Source organism: Diadema setosum, chromosome 17 (genome assembly GCF_964275005.1).
Source record: "Diadema setosum chromosome 17, eeDiaSeto1, whole genome shotgun sequence".
Classification (NCBI taxonomy): Eukaryota; Metazoa; Echinodermata; class Echinoidea; order Diadematoida; family Diadematidae; genus Diadema; species Diadema setosum.
The window spans coordinates 1,833,934-1,851,255 of record NC_092701.1 but is presented as its reverse complement, the minus strand read 5'-3'; the positions used below and the strand labels follow the sequence as shown (position 1 = coordinate 1,851,255).

At 37.6% G+C, this 17,322-nt stretch overlaps 2 protein-coding genes across 2 annotated transcripts in view; both read left to right on the top strand.

The window, feature by feature from the left end:
- Window positions 1–17,322, top strand: part of LOC140241092 (uncharacterized) — a 329,537-nt gene that overhangs the window by 8,601 nt on the left and 303,614 nt on the right. The window lies entirely within an intron of this gene.
- LOC140240354 (uncharacterized) lies at window positions 5,644–6,680 on the top strand. Its single transcript, XM_072320118.1, has one exon. The coding sequence runs from the start codon at window positions 5,670–5,672 to the stop codon at window positions 6,678–6,680; it is 1,011 nt and encodes a 336-aa protein (XP_072176219.1). The 5' UTR covers window positions 5,644–5,669.

The following is a 17,322-nucleotide window of genomic DNA, read 5'->3' as shown; positions in this document are numbered from 1 at the left end:
ATTACTTGGCAAAATCACAAAGGCACCCAAATAACCAGTTGACGACCAATCAAAACAATATGGCTATTATGTAATGGCAACCTGTCAAAACAAACTAAATGAATAGCAAATTTCTTGTTCACTAGAAAAGGGTGAACTTATTATGTTTTCTACCATCATCGAAGCAATTGCAATGTGCTGCTTACGTCTACATATTAAACATCAAATGAAATATGACATGTCAACATACTCGACATACGTTATTTCCTTTATAACCTTTTATACAATTCCAGATGGTAAGCTACAATGTATATGTATACCATGTGTAAACTGAATAATGCCATCCAACAGTCAATTCCTTGGCAATAATGAAGCTTAACCATCTTTGCAGTACCCCGTAGCTATGAGTTTATGCGAATTGACTGACAATCAAATACTTGGCAGCGATGGAGTTTAAGAAACTAAGTACCTTACATCATCTGTGAATTGAATAATGCCAATCAGCGTTAACTCTTAACGTGCCATGGTCGCCGAACGGCGACCTAAGGGTGGGATTTCACGGAGCACGCGAACGATTTGCGAAGGACGCGAATGACAAAATCCAACATTCGGAAAAGTTTTTCTCCGAATGTTTTCCGACAATGAAGCCGAAAACTATTCTTGCGCAATTTGTGCGAAGTTCCCACGACGTATGTGCGATTGTCGTGTGTATCATTGCTAAAGTACAGCATGTTACGTACACGAAGAACAGGCGACGGAAATGCGAACAACGAAACATTTTCAATAATCATGGGAGAAAATGTAGCAAGGAGAGGTGGAAGCAAGAAAAAAATCAACTCAAAAAGCTTTCTTGAGTTGATTTTTTTCTTTCCTGTATTTCTCCTTTCTTTTTCTCTCATTTCTCTATCGTGTGTTTGCCTACATTTTTTCCCCCTAGGACGTATCTCCACTAGTAAAGCATTTGTTCCTTTTTTTTTTTGCAGTTCCTCCAACACATAATCTCTATAGTTAAAATGAAATTTACATACTTAAAGGGAAGGTAAACCCAAAGAACAATGTGGAATGAGTGAAAGCAGCAACATTAGTAGAACACATCAGTGAAAGTTTGAGGAAAATCGGGCAATCGATGCAAAAGTTATGAATTTTTAAAGTTTTGGTGTTGGAACCGCTGGATGAGGAGACTACTAGAGGATATGACGTATGAGTGGACAACAATACAAAGAAAATATAAAGGAAATTCAACAAAAATTTCTTTCGTTACTATAGTTGTTAATATTTAATTGTTTGATGTTTAGATGTATACTACGATTTTTATTTGTAGAAAACGTACAGGGCATACATCCCTCAAACGTGCGCTAAACGTTCGCGAGAATGTCTCAAAAGGTACGCGAACAGTTCGCGATTACGTCGTAAAATGATCGGAAAAACTTCGCAGATTTCGCGTAACATACGCGAGACATTCTCCGAAGTTTCGGAGTCTGTTTGGGGTTTCACGAACATTTTGCGAACATCGCGCGTGTCTTGCGAAGGTCTTGCGCATATGACGAAGCTTTAAAGACACTTTCGAGAACAATTCACGAGCAAATCCCGACTAAGTGTGCGGTAAAGGTTCGCAAAAAATTTCAAACTTTTTTGAAATTATCGCCGAAGTAAAAACGACATTCGCGAACAATTGACGACGCTTCCGAACCCTCACGTTTGGCGATCTTTTGCAGACTAAAATGCGAATGCTGGATTTTGCCATTCGCGTCATTCGCAAATCGTTCGCGTGCTCCGTGAAATCCCACCCTTAAGCCCCAGTCACATAATGCTCTGCGTCCGGCGTTACGTCCAAAAAAGTCATTTTTTCCGCGGACCCCCGCGGATCCTTTGCCGTCACCAGGAATTTGTACAAAACATGCGGGCAAAAAATGCGGGCGATACGGACAGATACGACCAGATGTGAATACTTGCGTCCACTTGCGGATATTCTTACGAATTGGCGCATAATAGTTCTGAACACTTGCAGAGAGTTGAGGATATTTTCGGATAGTTACGGATAGTTACAGATAGTTACAGATAGTAATTATGGACAATTTGGTTTTCTCTTACGATTCCTGCTATTAAGTCAGTGTATTATGACAGCAAGGTTATCACATTTTATTTTATTCATTTGTTCATTTTATTTATTCATTCTCCACTCATGGGATGGATTCCCTGGTCAGCTAAAAGCTGGTTTTCACAGGGGTCCAACCAAAATACAAAACATGCCATCAGTACAAACAACAAATCAATCAATCATATACAACTAAAATTACATAACAAGCCAGAATGGCATGAGCTATACAAATTAACTAAGGGGAAAAAAACCCTACATACTAAGAAATTAGAAACAATATGATATACTCAACATCAAAAATCGGGGAATGGGGGTTGGGATGGGTGAGAAAAATCGTTCTCGTACAATCTCAAATAATCTACTAATTGCGGTGACTCATTATCCTGCAAAATGGGTATGTCAGGGCTGTGATTTATGTAACGTTTGAATGCTTCAATTGATACAATTGTTGAAGAGGGATAATTAAGCTCATTCCAAAGTTTGGCCCCTCGATAAGATAGGGACCGTTTATCATAGTTGGTCTTCGGTTGAATGAGTTTCAATTTGGATGGGCCGGACCTTGTGCTATAAGCAGTCTGTCGAAAACAAAACATTTGATTTAAATAGGGAGGGTATAATTCATGTAATGAACGGTACATTGTACATGCTAGTTGTTTAGCCCATCTTACATGTAGCCGATCTAATTTCAATGTATCATATAAATTATCAAAATGATGCATATAATCAACATTCATAACAATACGAAGTGATTGTTTTGCAGTATTTGTAATTGCGAAAAGTAAGATTTGGAGGAATTTGCCCAAACCGGACTACAATAATCATTTCGGACTGTCTTACATTGTATACTGGGGAAAATTGAAATTGTATTACGTACAAATCGTAATCCTTTAATTTGCTTTACAATAATAAAAGATTTATGAAATTTTGAACTTGAAGTTTGAATTTTTTTGTGCAACTCAAATATGAATAAACGTCATAAATGTAAAGAATATATTGTGACCGTGCATCACAAAACGAACAAAAAGTCGGACACACTGATTTTTTTTTTAGGATTGAAAATAGGTGAAATGGGTCAACCGAGCCGATGTTGACCTGGCTACCCTGGGTAAATAAGGCTTTATCATTATTATTATCATTATTATTACTTTTATTATTGTTATTATTGTTATTGTTATTATTATCATTATTATCATTATCATTATCATTATTATTATTATTATTATTATTATTATTATTATTATTATCAATTTCAGTTTTATCTGATAATCCCCTCATTGTTGTTACTCCGGTGGTTTCCATCCTGTTTTTTGTCCCATTCATCGCACAACCAGCACGGCTTGATAAAGATTAAGCGCTTGAATAGACACTGTACTTCAGAGCCTCTTTTCTCAGTTTACACTTTTTCTGAGTGTGTGCATTCTTTCCACTATTTAGATAGGTTAGGAGAGTCCATTTGATTTGAGTAATACATCATTTTAAAGCTTAAAGTCTGCTCTTTCAGAATATGCTCTCAACTAAAATTTCATGTGTGGCGACTTTTTGTGTGTTTTGTGGTGCAAGGTCACATATAACATCACTATACCACAAATAAAATACAATATAGATCGAAAAGTGAAACATTAGAGTGAGAAAATATTACTTGCAGTCATGGAATAGACAAACTGCGGTTACGCTGTCGTTGTTCAGCGATATTCATGACTTACTGGGTTATGTTAAGGAGATATTTATAATAAAGCAATGCTTATCAAATTTACAGAAAAAAAGACATCAAAACTTTCAAACACCCCTCCCACACCCAAATACAATATCAAGTCATCTCTTGAAGTAATGTATTTTCTGTTTGAATTTCTTGTATGCATGTCATTTTGTAATGCGCAGTAAAGTATATTATTATAGTAGCTGCGCAATATAAATATGCTTTATTATTATTATTATCACCAAAAAAAATGTAATACACATTCAATGGAGCGTAAAGTGCATGGGTAAGACTACAGAGAAATACTAAATTCGTTCTCATTTTATATAGTTGCCCCTGTCCCACACCTTCCCCGGCCAGAAAAGTGAATAAAATGCTATCACCCCATCCCCTACCCAAAATATTGCTTTTTTCGAAAAAATACATTCGAAGAGTACAAGAAAAAAATGTTCAGCACCAAGAGTCAACCGATGTCATGAGTATACATGGTATATGGGCGCCACTTAAAATGACCAGTATGTGGGAGAAATTTCATAATTTGACCATGTAGTTCTGCCTCTCCACCGCTCCGACTGTGTTGTAGTATTCCTTCAGGTAAAGGCGCTGCAGCTTGGCAACAGGAGTAGTGTGCCTTCCCACGAGTCTCTGTGTTCCCATGCGAGTGGAAAACGGAAAACGTCGAAGGACGTAATTGTCCGCAACATCCGTAGCTGTCCGTAAATATCCGTAAGCGGAGGAAGCTGTTGTGATACGTTAACTTGCGGTTAATTTCGGATACTTACGGTGGACGTCAGCGAACGCAAACGGACGGAAGGTAAATTTTTTTGCGGATGGTCGGCGTCCAAGCCACGGGTAGCTACGTTCAGTTACGGATAGTTACGATTGGTTACGGTTACTTGCGTAAGTTTGCGTCCGTGGCGTCCCTCTGCGAAATTTTGAACATTTCAAAATTTCGCAGGTTCGGCGACGTCATTTTGCGTTTCTTTACGGATGAGTTACGGACAGTTACGTCTACATACGTCCCTGCGGATGCCTGCGTCCACGCTGCGTCCCCCTGCGTCCACTCATTCGTATCTATCCGCGGCGGACGTAATCCATCGTAAAGCACTGTGTGACTGGGGCATTAGTCCTGACGTGCCATGGTCGCCCATCGGCGACTAAGAAGAGCAAGAAAAGCATTGATCATTTAGGTTCTCGTGGTATCGTAATGTGTTACACCAAGCAACTGCCAATGATATGTACTGGTAGCTGATTAGCATAGCCATCGTTTCCACTAAAAATATGAGCATGCTTACATTGGACAATTTTGAGTAAATACACGATTTTTGAGCTACATGTATTTTTTTCGCGTCGGGAAAATCCGCAGCGTTCGCACCCTCTGCGAGATGTGTATGGATCAAAAGTCTCATAGGTAAACCACGCGTGTGTATGCTATTGAATCTGCGTGTAATGTCTATGCGGTTCCACTCGCATTGTTCCGCTTGGATACTGTCCTGCGGAAAGCTGCTTTGATTTTGTCCCTCAAAGAGGGTCAGCTTTCGTCCGTCGGTCAAGTCTTTCATCCTTTTGTTTTGGTGAATGTAACTAATCGTCCCCACGCTAGCATAGGAATTGCGCGTGGACAAAGGCCTGCCTATTTCAATAGAGTACGCCCGCCCGCAGTCCACTTAGACAAAAGGAGGATTAGCAGGTTCTTCCTTCTCAGGTGGACAAAAGACACTATTCCAGGGCCCGGGACAATTATGGATAAACAGGAGGGCGCTATGGACTGAGACGCACGCGGCAATTTCGTTTGTCTCGCAAAAGTAACAAAATTTCACCAAATTGGGACGTCTACTTCATTTTTTCGGGTCTCACATTCTAACAAAACGACAAAGTTAGAAACATCGCCTGAGGATGGACCAACAAAAATCTGCTCGGCCGCAACGGTTAGCCGCTACAAAGGCAAAAAACTATGGTCCTTCTGTGAGAAAACCCGCAACCCAGGTACGTGCAAACAGCCCGTCAAGTCCGAACCCGAAGGTCACTAACCCTGCGCCCATGACTCCGGCCGCTTCCCAGCGAGAGTCGTTGGAAGGCCAAACAGCCAGCGATGCGGAATCTGTTGAACTGGTGCCTGATGACGTCACAAATATGGCTGTCGCATCCACGACGGTAACCAACCCAACGCACCCAGATCGAGGCACCACTATGCCCGCCGATAAGGAAGCACTGGCCTCTGCACCTCCCAATGTGCAAACCCCTGGAAGCTTGGACGCATATTTCATGGAAGCTACCAGCGGATTCAATAAAATGATCCAAGACGCTGTCGACAAGTTCCTTGGGAAGTTGAGCGATCTTGAGGCCAACATTGAAGCTTCTATCCAATTTGAGAGCAAACGGGTCGATGATCTCGAAGTCAAACAAAAGGAAATGGAAGGTAGAATGAAAAGAATGGAAAAAGAAATTGCCGAACTCCGCTCCGAAGTATTGAAGAACAAAGCGGAAACAAACAAAACCGAAAGAATATCTAGGAGGAATAACATCCGCATCGTGGGAATCCCTGAAACACCAAATGACCAGAGGGAAGACTGCGCCCACATCGTCGAAGACATCCTGCGGTCCAAATTCAAGATGACCACAAAGGTGGAGCGAGCTCATCGTGATGGTCGCAAGGTGGAAGGTCGTCCCAGGCACATCTTGATAAAGTTTCTCTCATACAGAGAAAAAGTAGATGTCATCCGTCGTGCCAGGGAAATCCTAAAGGACGAGCGATATTTCATGATCGACGACTTGACGCAGACTGACCTGGAAGAAAAACAGAAATGGAAGAAACAAGTCCAAGAAATGTACAGCAAAGGTACCAAGTTGAGATTCTATGCCGGAAAATGGCGCCAAACCGGAGGCGCTCCCTTTAATTTCGAGTGAGTAGTCATCTCCTATATACATTTCTTATAACTTCAACTGAAGTTTTGTGTACCCTACAGAGAAGATCAGTAACATTGGCCCTGTTGTACATGATTATGATATGACAGATACTTATTGTCCAGCATGAGTAACTCAGAAATTATATTTTAGGTATACTTATTGCACTCAAAAATTCTTATAACTTCAACTGAAGTTTTGTGTACCCTACAGAGAAGATCAGTAACATTGGCCCAGTTGTACATGATTATGATATGATAGATATCTATTGTCCTGCATGAGCAACTCAGAAATTATATTTTAGGTATATCTATTGCACTCAAAAATTCAATGATGTTGGTTTAATCAAAATGTGCGTATTGGTTTTTCATTAGGTATACCTATTGCGCTCAAAATTGCAATGATGTTGGTTTGGTTAAAATATGCGCACTGGTTTCCTTATAAAAACACACCGGTTTTGCATGATTACAAATATTCCGGTTTTTCATTACACTAAATTGAAGTGGTAGAAGTAAATGAATCCAAAGTTTACTAGAATTGTTGTCAACGTACAGTGCCAAATGTATATTAAGATACTAAAGTGAAATGGTAGAAGACAATGAATCCAAAATTTACTAGAATTGCTGTCAACTTGCAGTGCCAAATGTATATCAAGATACTGTATTTTTCTTTTTTTTTCTCCTTTTGTTCAGGATGGCATCTGCAAATGGGTACCATCCGAACTGAATACAATATCAGCCGAGTATTATATTTTTCTTTACTTATGCAATGAACCGGCTGCACAGTGTATTACAGCAGGTGTGACTTGTTCAAATTTGGTTTGTGTCTTGAACCAGCTGCACAGTGTATTACAACCTTTCAGCAGTTAACGTACGCAAGCTATATTTCACTACCATTAATGAAACACGCTTAAGTATGACTATTCAGTTTGTATAGTTGCCCAGGGTGAATTATACAGTCGGATCTTTTTGTTCAGTATGGCATCTGCAAATGGGTGCCATCTGAACTGAATTCAGTATCAGCCGAGTATCACATTTTTCTCCACTCACGCAATGAATCGGCTGCACAGTGTATTACAGCAGGTGTAACTTGCTCAAATTTGGTGTGTCTTGGTTACTAGTGTTGCCCCTGGCAACCTTGTTCTTATCCGAAATCATGTAAAGAGTTCCTCAGTGTTAGTCTTGTTGGCGCATAGGGAGTGGGTGATGTTTTGCTCTCCAACTGTGGGAGAGGAGAAATCCGTATTGAATGAATGATAAAAAAACCCGGTTTACTTATAGATGTTCCTGGTAAACAAGTCCATTACTGGTTTCCTCCAAATGGATTCCTTAAGTATAGGTTTTTTTTTAGGCTGTAGGAGTTTTACCTGGCCGACATGACGGTTGTCAAGTCACTTCATTGTGATTAGAGTCTGCACGATGTCATGATCCATCCCAACCAAATCTAAATGTATGAAGTGATAAATACATATATATATATATGTATACACATATATATTTCAATCAATTGGTAGCTCAATTCGGAACCTTAACAGCCGATGTTTTGAAAATAGAGCTATTAGTATGCTCCCAAATTACCCAACCTTTTAGCAGTCAACGTACGCAAGCTATACACACTTCATTATCATTAATGCAAAACGCTTAAGCATTTTATGCAGATTGTTTAGTCAACTAGGGTGAATTGTCCAGTCTGTTTTTTTTCTATTCAGAATGGCATCTACAAAGGGTGCCATCTGAACTGAATACAGTATCAGCCGAGTGTTATATTCTTCTCCACTCATGCAGTGGACCGGCTGTCTGTACAATGTATTTATAATATGTTAACCTGTATTTTGTTGGAATTTGGTGTGTGCTTTGTTCGCTATAGAGTTTTCCTTGGCAACCGTGTACTTGCACCATATAGTGATGGTTGGCGGTCCCAGGGTGTTGGTCTTCTTGGGGCATAGGGATGGGGTGATCTTTTGCTCCGTAGTTATGGAACAGGAGAAATCCGTATAAATGATAAAAACGGTTTATTTATAGATGTTCCTTGTGAACAAGCCCGTTGCTGGTTCTTTCCAAATTGATTCCTCGGGCAAGGATCCCCTTACGCTGTAGCTGCCTGAGATTTGTACCCTGCAGGCATGATGGTTGTCAGATCAATTTATTGTAATCTAGAGCCTGCACGGGATTAGGATTTATTGTAGTCAAATTTATGGTTATATCATAGTGTATGTGATAAATATATTGATATGATTGCCGGAATTTTATTGCGATTAGATCCAGCACGGGATATGGTCCGTGACAACCAAAACCACGCCTACCGCATTATCCATGTGAGAGATATTTGTTATGATTCTCAATATTTATCAAACCCACCTGCAATTACAGTTTTTTTTTGTTGTTGATAAATACCCTTATGATATAATGATAGTAAGTTATATCCTTTTGTTGAGATATAGTTTTTTTTTTCTGATTAATTGACATCAGCCAAATGCTATATTCTTCTCCACTCACGCAGTGGACAGGCTGCACAGTGTATTATAATACAATTGGTGTGACAATAGGCCCTACATAATTCTGTTAACCTGCATTTCGTTCGAATTTGGCGTGTGCCTTGCGCTTTAGAGTTGCCCTTGGCAACCGTGTACTTGCCCTATGTAGTAACTATTGGCGGTCCCAGCGTGTGGATCTTGTTGGGGCATACTAGGGACGGGGTGATCTTTTGCCCTGCAGCTATAGGAGAAGAGAAATCCGTAAAATAATAAATGATAAAAATGGTTTATTTATAGATATCCCTTGTGTTCAAGCCCATTGCTGGTTCTCTCCGAATTGATTCTTCGGGCATGGGCTCCCTTAGACTGTAGCTGTTTGAGATCTGTACCCGGCAGGCGTGATGATTGTCAGGTCACTTTTTGTAATCAAGAGCCTGCACAGGGTAATAGTTTATTGTAACCAAATCTGTGTTCATACCATAATTTATGTGATAAATACGCTGTTATGATTTTCGGTATTTTATTGTGATTTGAGTCTGCAAGGGGTTATGGTCCATGCAACCTAATCCACGTACACATTACAATACATGGGAGTTGTTATGATTTCAAATATTTACGAAACCTACCTGCAATTCATATTTTGTTGTTGTTGTTGATAAATACCCTTTATGATGTAATAATAACAAATATAATATGAGTAGTGGGATTTTTTTTCTCTTTCTCTTCTGGTCCAAATATTTTTCGGATTAATTGGCATTCTCAGTCAAAACTCCAACAACTGATGTTTTTTAAAATTAGAGGTATGCTCCCAAATTACTCATTTTTTTAGCAGTAAATGTATGCAAGTTACATTCCATTATCATTAATGCAACACGCTTAAGCATTTGATGCAGGTTGTGTATGGTTACCCAGGGTGAATTGTACAGTCTCCTCTTTATTGTTCAGGGTGCCATCTGAACTGCATACAGTATCAGCCGAATGCTATATTCTTCTTCACTTACGCATTGGACTGGCTGTACAGTGTATTACAATACAGTAGGCCCTATGTTAACCCTCATCTTGTTCGAATTTGGCGTGTGCCTTGCGCTTTAGAGTTGCCCCTGGCAACCGTGTACATGCCCAGCGTGTGGATCTTGTTGGGGCATACTACGGACGGGGTGATCGTTTGCGCTGCAGCTATGGGAGAAGAGAAATCCGTAAAATATTGAATGACAAAAATGGTTTATTTATAGATATTCCTTGTGTTCAAGCCCATTGCTGGTTCTCTCCGAATTGATTCTTCGGGCATGGGCTCCCTTAGACTGTAGCTGTTTGAGATCTGTACCCGGCAGGCGTGATGATTGTCAGGTCACTTTTTGTAATCAAGAGCCTGCACAGGTTAATGGTTTATTGTAACCAAATCTGTGTTCATACCATAATTTATGTGATAAATACGCTGTTATGATTTTCGGTATTTTATTGTGATTTGAGTCTGCAAGGGGTTATGGTCCATGCAACCAAATCCACGTTCACATCACAATACATGCGAGTTGTTATGATTCTAAATATTTACTAAACCTACCTGCAATTAATGTTTTGTTGTTGTTGTTGATAAATACCTTCATGATGTAATAATAATAAATAAAAAATGAGTTTGGGATTTTTTTCCTCTCTCTCTCTTTTGGTCGATATATTTTTTCTGATTAATTAGCATTCTCAGTCAGAACTCCAACAACTGATGTTTTTGTTTTGTTTTTGTTTTTTTTTAAATGAGAGGTATGCTCCCAAATTACTCAAATTTATTTATTAGTAAACGTATGCAAGTTACATTTCATTATCATTAATGCAACACGCTTAAGCATTTGATGCAGGTAGTGTATGGTTACCCAGGGTGAATTGTACAGTCTGTTCCCTTTTTTTTTTCTTTTTTTTTTTTTTTTTGTTCAGGATGGCATCTACAAACGGGTGCCATCTGAACTGCATACAGTAACAGCCGAATGTTATACTCTTCTCCACTCACGCAGTGGACCGGCCGTATATACAGTGTATTACAGTACAATGATTATGTTAACCTGTCTCTTGTTCGAATTCGATGTGTGCCTTGCGCTTTGCAACTGTTACTTGTCCTATATAATACAATGGTTGGCGGTCCCAGCGTGTGGATCTTGTTTCGGCATAGGGATGAGGAGATCTATTGCTTTGCAGCTGTGGGAGAGGAGAAATCTGAAGAATGAATGATAAACACGGTTTATTCGTAGACATTCCTTGTTTTCAAGCCCATTGCTGGTTCTCTCCCCTGTTCTCTCCAAATGGATTCCTCGGGCATGGGCTCCTTTAGATTGTAGCTGTTTGAGATCTGTACCCGGCAGGCATGATGGTTGTCAGGTCACTTTATTGTAATCTAGAGCCTGCACGGGGTAAGGGTTCGTTGTAACCAAATCTATGTTTGTATCATAATCCATGTGATAAATATGTTGTTATGATTTTCGGCATTTTATTGCGTTTAGAGCCTGCACGGGGTTATGATCCATCGCAACTAAATCCACGTCTATGCCATAACCTATGCAATTTTTTTTTCTCAATATTGACTAAAACTGACTGCAATTAATACTTTGTTGTTGTTGTTGATATATACCCTTTACGATAACAACAATAAGTTAATAAAATGTGTTTGGGTGTTTTTTTTTCTCTCTCACTCTCTCTTGGTCGAAATATTTTTCTGATTAATTGGCATACCAATTCAGAACTCAATCAGCTGATGTTTTGAATATCTAGGTATGCTCCCAAATTACTCAACCTTTTAGCAGTCAACGTACACAAGCTAAATTTCATTATCATTATTGAAACACGCTTAAGCATCTTATACAGGTTGTGTAGTTATCCAGGGTGAATTGTTGAGTTTGTTCTTCTTGTTCAGGGTGGCATCTGCCAACGGGTGCCGACAGTATCAGCCGAGTATTGTATTCTTCTCCACTCACGCAGTGGACTGGCTGCACAGTTTAATACAATTTATTACAACATATGTCAATTTGTAACTTGTTCGAATTTGGTGTGTGCTTTGTTCGCTATAGAGTTGCCCTTGGCAACCGTGTACTTGCCCTACATGTTCTTTTTGTCCAGGATGGCATCTGCCAACGGGTGCCATCAGAACTGACAGTATCAGCCGAGTATTGTATTCTTTTCCACTCACGCAGTGGACCGGCTGCACAGTTTAATACAGTTCATTACAATATATTATGTCAACTTGTAACTTGCTCGAATTTGGTGTGTGCCTTGTTCGCTACAGAGTTGCCCTTGGCAACCATGTATTTGCCCTATATACTGGCCGTCGGCGGTCCCAGCGTGTTGGTCTTTTTGGGGCATAGGGATGGGTGATCTTTTGCGCTGCAGTTATGGGAGAGGAGGAATCCGTATAGAATTAATGATAAAAACGGTTATTTTTTTTCTCATTTCTTGTAAAATTGATTCTTCGGGTAAGGATTTCCTTCCTAGAGTTGCCCTTGGCAACCTAGTATTTGCCCTATATAGTGGCGGTTGGCGGTCCCTATGAGACTTGAGATGTCTTCTCTTCTGTCATAACACAATACGTATTACATACATGTGTTCCTTCTATTGATCGGATAAAGAACAATTACCGGAGTTTTATTATAACTTATTTTGAATATTAGTATTCATGCTTATGACAAACTGTTCTCTTTATGTTTGTGCCTACTTAGATCGTATTAATGTTATGTATTGGACGATCCTATTTTCCTTTGTAGACAACGTTATATTAAGAGACAACGATAAAATGTGTAACTGCAACATTGCAACAATCTCCACAGTCAAATTGTTCTCTACTGCCCTCTACAGGTGCCCTCGTGGACTCGAGCAACGGACAACACGCTCACCCTTTAATACGCAATTCTATAGACACAGCATTCAATTCAATTAATGATGATGACTTTTTTGATTTGGCAGGACCTTCTTTTGAACAAAACGAATCAAATATCAATCAAAATGACAATTTTTTTGATAATTATGTTTCTGACAGTTTTAATTCATCGCCGCAAGAATTAGATTATGATTTTGACACAGAGAACCAATTGCAAAGTCCGTCTTCTGAATATCTTACTCAATCCCAATTTACCAATGTTGTCAAGGAATATGATAGTACTACTTTTTCTCTTTTACATTTTAATATTAGAAGTATTAATAAGCATTTTGAAGAATTGAGGTTATTTTTAAATAGTCCCATCATGCATAATATTTCGGCGGTAGGTTTAACCGAAACCTGGCTCTCTCATGACTCCAGTCTTCCCTTCGCTCTCGACGGGTACGATTTAGTGGTTAATAACAGACAAAATAGGGTAGGTGGAGGCGTTGCCATATATGTTAAACAAAATTATGATTATGTAGTCCGCGATGAGTTCACCAGTATGACTGATTTTTTTGAGTCTTTATTTATTGAAATCACAGTTACAGGCAGCAAAAATATAATCATAGGTGTAGTATATAGACCACCAAACGCGAATGCTAAATCATTTTTAGATTATTTTTCGGATCTGGTTAAAAACCCACTTTTTATCAATAAAAATTGTTTTATAATGGGTGATTTCAATATAGATTTACTAAAACAGAACAATATGTCGCAAGATTTTTTGGAAATATTTTTGTCTGCCTCTTTTTTACCCTTAATATCTAAACCCACACGTATAGTTAATGAATCTGTTTCTTTAATTGATAACATTTTTTGTAACATTCTTCCTCCTCCTGATTCTTTTGTAGTACTCTCAGATATCACCGATCATTTCCCCATCTCGACTGGTTTTTCTTTAAATGAAACAGTTAATAATAAAAACAACAATATATTTAAACGAAGAATTACTCATGAAAGTATAGCTAGGCTAGGTGCTAGCTTAGACACCGCAGACTGGTCCTGTATCTTTGATACAGATGATGTTAATTTGTCTTATGAATATTTTATGAAGATTTTTATCCAACATTTGGACATTTGTATTCCAAAACGTAGAGAAAAATCAGCTAATTACAAAAAAATACCCAGGCTCCCATGGATTTCAAAATCACTCCTGCGTTCAATAAATAGAAAGAATAATTTATATTACAGATTTAAAATGAAACGTACTGAGCAATCAAAGTTGAAATACACTAGTTACAAAAATACTTTGACGAAAATTATACGAATAGAAAAGAAAAAATATTATACTAATCAGTTACAATTTTACAGGCATGATATGCAAAATACATGGAAAGTTTTAAAGCAAGCCATGAATATATCAAATGTTAAGTCAAATATTACAAAAATTAGATTTGATGGTGAAATTGTTGAAGATTCTCAACAAATTTGTGATATTTTGAATAACCATTTTTCTTCAATTGGGGAAAGCCTGGCAAGTAATATTCCTCCCTCCACAAAACATTTTTCCGAATTTTTGGGTCCCCCAAATTCTAGTTCAATATTTTTTAATCCAACATACACTCAGGAGATAATTAATATTGTCTCTGATTTCAGATCCAAAAAAAGTGCTGGACACGATGACATCAGCAATTTTCTTTTAAAGGGGGTAATATCGTCAATTGCGGATCCCTTAGCTCATATATTTAATCTATCCCTTTTTAATGGCACCTTCCCCGAAAGTATGAAAATAGCAAAAGTCATCCCCTTGTTTAAAAAAGGTGACAAATTAGATGTAAATAATTACCGACCAATTTCTTTGTTAAGTGCATTGTCAAAAATTCTTGAAAAAATTATTTATAAAAGAACTATTAATTTCTTTAAATTTAATAATATATTTACGAATTCTCAGTTTGGATTTAGGGAGAAACATAGCACCACACATGCATTATTGAGTTTTATAGAAAAAGTGGCACATGCTATCGATAAATCTTCTCATTTGATAGGTTTGTTCCTGGACTTCTCCAAGGCCTTCGACACCATCAATCATGATATTTTACTTAACAAATTACACCATTATGGAGTGCGTGGGAAGGCCTTGGAGTGGTTCAGGAGCTACCTCATGAACAGGAAACAATATGTTTCTTTAAATGGTTGTAATTCACAAATATTAAATATTAAATGTGGGGTGCCACAGGGAAGTTTATTAGGTCCACTGTTTACTGTTTACATAAATGATTTTTGTAGATCATCAGATGTTCTTTCTTTTATTCTTTTTGCAGACGACTCAAATCTATTTTTTTCACACAATAATCTTTTTACCCTTGTTAATACAATAAATTTAGAATTAGAAAATGTTGCCCAGTGGATAAAAGCAAATAAGCTATCTCTTAATCTTCAAAAAACTAAATATATGCTCTTTAGCAATTCTACTGAGGCACTACCTGTTGATATTGTTTTAGATGGTACTCCACTCGAAAATGTTTCCCATATAAAATTTCTTGGAGTAATAGTTGACAATAAGCTGTCCTGGAAATTTCATATTGACAGTATATGTAAAATTATTTCACGTAATATTGGTATAATTAATAAGCTTAAGTTTTGTTTTCCTTTGTCGTCCCTGCTCGTATTATATTCATCCTTAATATTGCCATATTTAAGTTACGGTATTCTCGCGTGGGGAAATACATATAAAACATTCTTAGATAAATTACTTTTATTGCAAAAGAAATCACTCCGTGTTATATGTCATACTGCATTTTTGTCCCATACTGACCCACTATTTTATGAGCATAAAATATTGAAAATTAATGATTTGTATTTGTTTAATCTAGGACAATTTATGTATAATTATAATAAAAATAATCTCCCAAATATATTTGAAACAATGTTTCAAAGAAATCAATCCATTCATAATTATCCAACACGGCGATCAAATGATTTCCATTTGCCATTTCTGAGAACTTTGTTGGCTCAAAACACATTTATTTACGACGGGCCAAAGTACTGGAATTCACTTCCCAGTAACATTACTACAGCTCAATCTCTGAATTCCTTTAAGAATAAATTAAAATCATTTTTATTGAAACTTTATAACATCCAACAGAGTTAGTTTCCCTTTATCATCTTAGTCAAGTCATCATTCTTTTTTACATAAGTCCTTCTATTAAACTATGTCCCTGTCTGTGTTCTAAATATAACGATGTGTTTTTTTTCTCCTGCATTCTTACCAACATAACTACGTATAAAAATGTTTTGCATTACATTCAATCCAGCTTGTATTTTATCACTTATTTTACATTATGAAATCCAGATTGCTTGCGTCCACGATGGCACATGCTGTAGTTCCCTCTTTTTTCTCCCTTTTTTCCTCTTTTTTTCCTCTTTTGTTTTCCTTTCCTTTTCTCTCTTTTTCCTCTTCCCAATCATTTTGATGTCAGTTGACATCGGTTCGTTTATTGTGTTTTATATTGATGTTTTGTGTATTTTTCTGAGGGTCCCATATCGTACAAGCTTTGCTTCTTAGTGGGACCCTCCACTTCCATCCTCATCCTTAGTTGACTTGTATTATACGCTTTATGTATTTAACAAAGATGTAATCACATCTACTTTTCATTTTCATAATTTTCTTATGTACCTTTTCAAATTTTGTTCTGTATCACAAATATCCCGTGTATATGCAATGTAAATAAATTTCTTTGTTCATTTTGATGGAGGTGAAAATAAAGTTGAAATTGAAATTGAAATTGAAATTACTTTAGTTTCAAATACAGGATCTGGGACTAAAGGACTCAGATTTGGGAATGAATTACTGAGGCAGAAAGAGAAATTGCCAAGACAAAATAAAATGGTAGTATCTTTGGAATCATACAATTCTAGAAGACAATTTTTTTATCATTTGAAGGAAGAGATGTTGCTCTAAAACTTTCTCACAGAGTCAAGGGAGCGTTCCATTGAAGAAAAAACACGATTGACTCTTTTTCTCCACACTACACAAAAATTTCTAATAATTTTTTTGATGTATCAATTATTTCTGCAATATTTCAGGTTCAGATAGATATTGTGGCAAACTGACTGTATGACACGAAAGAACAAACATTTCTTGATATAAGTTGTGTAGAACTCAATTTGAAAAAGTAAATAGTTTCAGAGATATGGCGGTTTTAAATTCCATTGTTAGTCCAGTTTCGAAACGTTCTGGCGTTAGGTAAAAACCTTTTGCACGTTAGGGGTTTTGGGCCTGGCACATTAAGAGTTAATTACTTGGCAATAATGAAGCCTAACAAAGCATTTAGGAT